This window comes from Stegastes partitus, unplaced genomic scaffold (genome assembly GCF_000690725.1).
Source record: "Stegastes partitus isolate 25-593 unplaced genomic scaffold, Stegastes_partitus-1.0.2 Scaffold837, whole genome shotgun sequence".
NCBI lineage: Eukaryota > Metazoa > Chordata > Actinopteri > Pomacentridae > Stegastes > Stegastes partitus.
In genome coordinates, this window is record NW_007578568.1 from 235,642 (window position 1) to 239,028 (window position 3,387).

At 46.7% G+C, this 3,387-nt stretch overlaps 1 protein-coding gene across 1 annotated transcript in view; it reads right to left on the reverse strand.

Moving 5' to 3' along the window:
* ttn.2 (titin, tandem duplicate 2) overlaps positions 1 to 3,387 on the reverse strand; it is a 236,644-nt gene that overhangs the window by 231,027 nt on the left and 2,230 nt on the right. Inside the window, exons 2-3 of the mRNA XM_008292835.1 lie at positions 900 to 1,002; positions 17 to 220 (exon numbers count right to left, since the gene is read on the reverse strand). Coding sequence (XP_008291057.1) covers positions 17 to 220; positions 900 to 990 — 295 coding nt within the window. The 5' untranslated portion in view covers positions 991 to 1,002. The remainder of the gene's footprint in view (positions 1 to 16; positions 221 to 899; positions 1,003 to 3,387) is intronic.

Here is a 3,387-nt window from a genome sequence, read left to right on the forward strand (position 1 = left end):
GTCTACCTGTGCTCACCTGTAACGAGGAGTTCAGCGGTGCTCGTGGCCTGTCCGGCGCCGTTGGTGGCTCTGACAGAAAACCTCCCGCTGTGTGCGGCGGTCACAGCGGGGATCCTCAGAACAGCGCGGCCGTCGCTGAACGAGATCTGAACGCCGGGCAGAGCGGCGGCGGAAAGAACCTGGCCATCACGAAACCAGCTCACCTCAGGAACTGGAGAACCTGCAGAGCAGAGAGTCAAAGAGTACGTAGTGGTAAACTGTGTCATGGTTATCGTTTCTCTAGCTTCAGATGGTAATGCTAAGCTAGGCTAACTGTGCCAGACACACAGAGTTGAGATAATAAACCATCAACAACACTAAAGGCACTTTAAAGACAGCTGCAACCATTAATTAGTAGCTGTGAACTATTAAAGTCATTTCCAAATAATAAATTCATCAGTTTGAGTAATTTTCTAATAAAACAGTCTGAACTCTGTGACAGCAAACTGAAGGTCTTTGGACAAAACAAGATGTTTGAGGAAACTCTGGTCCACTTTGTTTTTTACAATTTTCTACCATTTCAGACCAAACTGCAGATCGATTCAACCACATAATAATCAATTCATTTTGACACTTAGCTGTGCTAGCGTACAGGCTAAGCGTGGACGCAGCACCGTCACACCTTCAGGGAGAACAAAAACAGCCTCAGCTGTTAAAACTGTTCAAAGGCTGAACTTTAGAGTAGCAGTTAAATGAGAGCTGCTTGTGATTTAGCTTGATGTCACTTTAACAGACTGGATCGGTTTGTCCTGCAGGGTCCACCTGACCGAAGCTGGACCTTAAGAACTTCTAGCACCACTCAGACCAGGTGCAGTCGGACCTTTAACGCTATGTTCAGGGAGAACTAGCTGCTTTCTTACCACTAACTTGAGCCTGGAACGTCGCAGCACTACCCTCTAGTGCTACGACGCTCTGCAGCGGCTGCGTGAACGATGGCGCTTGTGTTGACATGATGTCGGCAACCTGCAACACACAACACACAACAGAGTCACAACAGGCCGGCTCTTCACCGAACACAGACCAACAAACAACAAACAGCTGCTGATGTTTTCTGATTCACAAGAAATTTAGAATAAAATAAACATGAATAAATGTTTCGTGTAATTTTGTCTTTCACCTGGATTTCAGGCTTCTGTGTCTGATCTGAAACAAGCGTGACAAGAACCAAACATGCTGCTGTATCATCTGACTATCACAGCAGATTCAAGGAGTCCAGATGTTTTCAGCCTCCTAATATACGTTTCATCTTTGTGTTGTGTTCATTCTTCTTCAAATGTGGAGACAAAAAGGAGCTTGAAGTCCACAGAAGCAGACTGACAACAGGACAAACTGGCAACAACAAATATGAGATTTAAATTCTGAGAACGTCAGCTGGACGTGAGAAAAACCAGACTCGTGTAAAACTGGTGGTGAACGTTTAGCGACGCCTACAACATTGGTAGTGTCTCCACACCGAGACCAGTGGACTGAAGCTGCTGTGTTCGTGTCATGACGTTTATCGTGTTCACCCCTAAACTGATTTCAGCTCCAGCGTTCCACCTTGTTCATGGTGAAAGTGAAGCTTTGGTTTATGTCCACGACGTCCTCAAACCAGGAGCGATTCCACAAACTCACAGCGTTCGCATGTCAGAGGGTTTGGCTTACTGATCAGAACACAACGTCACACCTGTCACCTGTAGCTCCGCCCACAGAGCAAAACACCTGCAGAGGACAAGTGAACATCTGTCAGAGGTAAAGAACCACTAAAATTCAGTCTGAAGCATTCTAACCTTTCCATGTCCAAATCGGACTTTTCCTAGAACATAAACCAGCTTTTGTCCAAGAAGGACGAGTTCAGAGCTGCAGCTGAACCGGATCCAATCAGCGGTTACTGATCCGTCAGATGTCAATCAGAGGCTCTCCCGTAAGACTCGGTTCAGTCTGGGAGTGCAGATCCCGTCAGCAGGCCCAGGTGCATTGTGGGTAACGTGGCCGTCTAACCAGACACTGAAGTGTCAGAACGACATCAGAAACCAAACCAACATGTCCGCTCACAAAACTGACCCGGCTCAATAAATGAAATGAGGTTCTGAAGAACTGTGATTTGTTTTCAACCTCAGGAATGATTTGGACCTGATGCCACACAGTTCTGGATCTTTACTGTCTCAGATCAGAACAAAAGTCGTGTTTCTGCTCCAGAACGTAGAAACAGCAGCAGAGTCGGACAAGTTTCAGCTGCCGATGCTCAGATCTGGTTCTGGAGATCCAGAAGGTCTGATAACAGATGAGAGCGTCCGATCCCGGGTCAGGACCAGGACCAGGATCAGGTTTCAGTGGAGATCTTAACCAGAGACAGACTCAGTGGAGCTACAGCGCCTCCTGTTGGTGGAGGTCCACATCAAACAGGTTGCTGAAGAACCCAAACCGGGACCTGCAGCATCTAAGATACAAACAGTGGACCTAAGAAGAGCTGCTGTTGTTCCGTGGTGAATGGAAGTGTGTTCCGGCCCAGTTCTGTTTATACTATAAAAGATGTGGACACTAAAGCCTGAATCTGAACGTTATCTGGCTCAGGAGGAGTCTCTGGGTGGATCAGTGAGTCTGTTCCTTGATCTGACTGAAGGTACTTCAGACCTTCTGATAACCTCTGTCAGGATGAGAAGATAAGAGCTGCTGAAGGAACGAGAACCAGGAGGCGTCAGGTCCAAAGAGCTGAAGTCAGCAAGAGGAACAAGTTCCAGAACAACAAACAATGAAACCTGTGCTTCCTTCTTTCAACAGATCCAACAGCAGTCAGAAACAGAACCAGAACCAGGCAGTGTAGCTAGCTGCTGCAAACATGATCACCTGATGGTGGCGCTGCAGCAGCTTCAACACCTCAGGACACACAAAACACAACAAGACGACACTATTCAGTTTAATAGTATTCAGCTTTCTGTCACGTTCATAATTAACATAATCACACTACGACCATATTAGGGCGTCTGTCATCCAGACGTTAAACCTGATGAAAGCTTTTCAGCTTCTCATTTAAATAAGTTTGAAAAACTGAGAAATGTAGAAGATTCTGGTGCAGCTGATGTTAACTTCCTGTCTGATGTTCTTGTCCAATCAGGTTTGTTATTCATTTTCCTCTAATTATTCATTAATTACCGATCAGTTCAAAACAAAAGCTCAGCGATGAGCAACATTAGGTCTGTTACTATTAATACTGTCAGGCCCACTTGATCCTGGTTGGTCCTGGTTGGTCCCAGTTGGTCCCGCTTGGTCCCGGTTGGTCCCGCTTGGTCCCAGTTGTTCCCGGTTGTCCCAGTTGGTCCCAGTTGTTCCCGGTTGTCCCAGTTGGTCCTGGTTGGTCCTGGTTGGTCC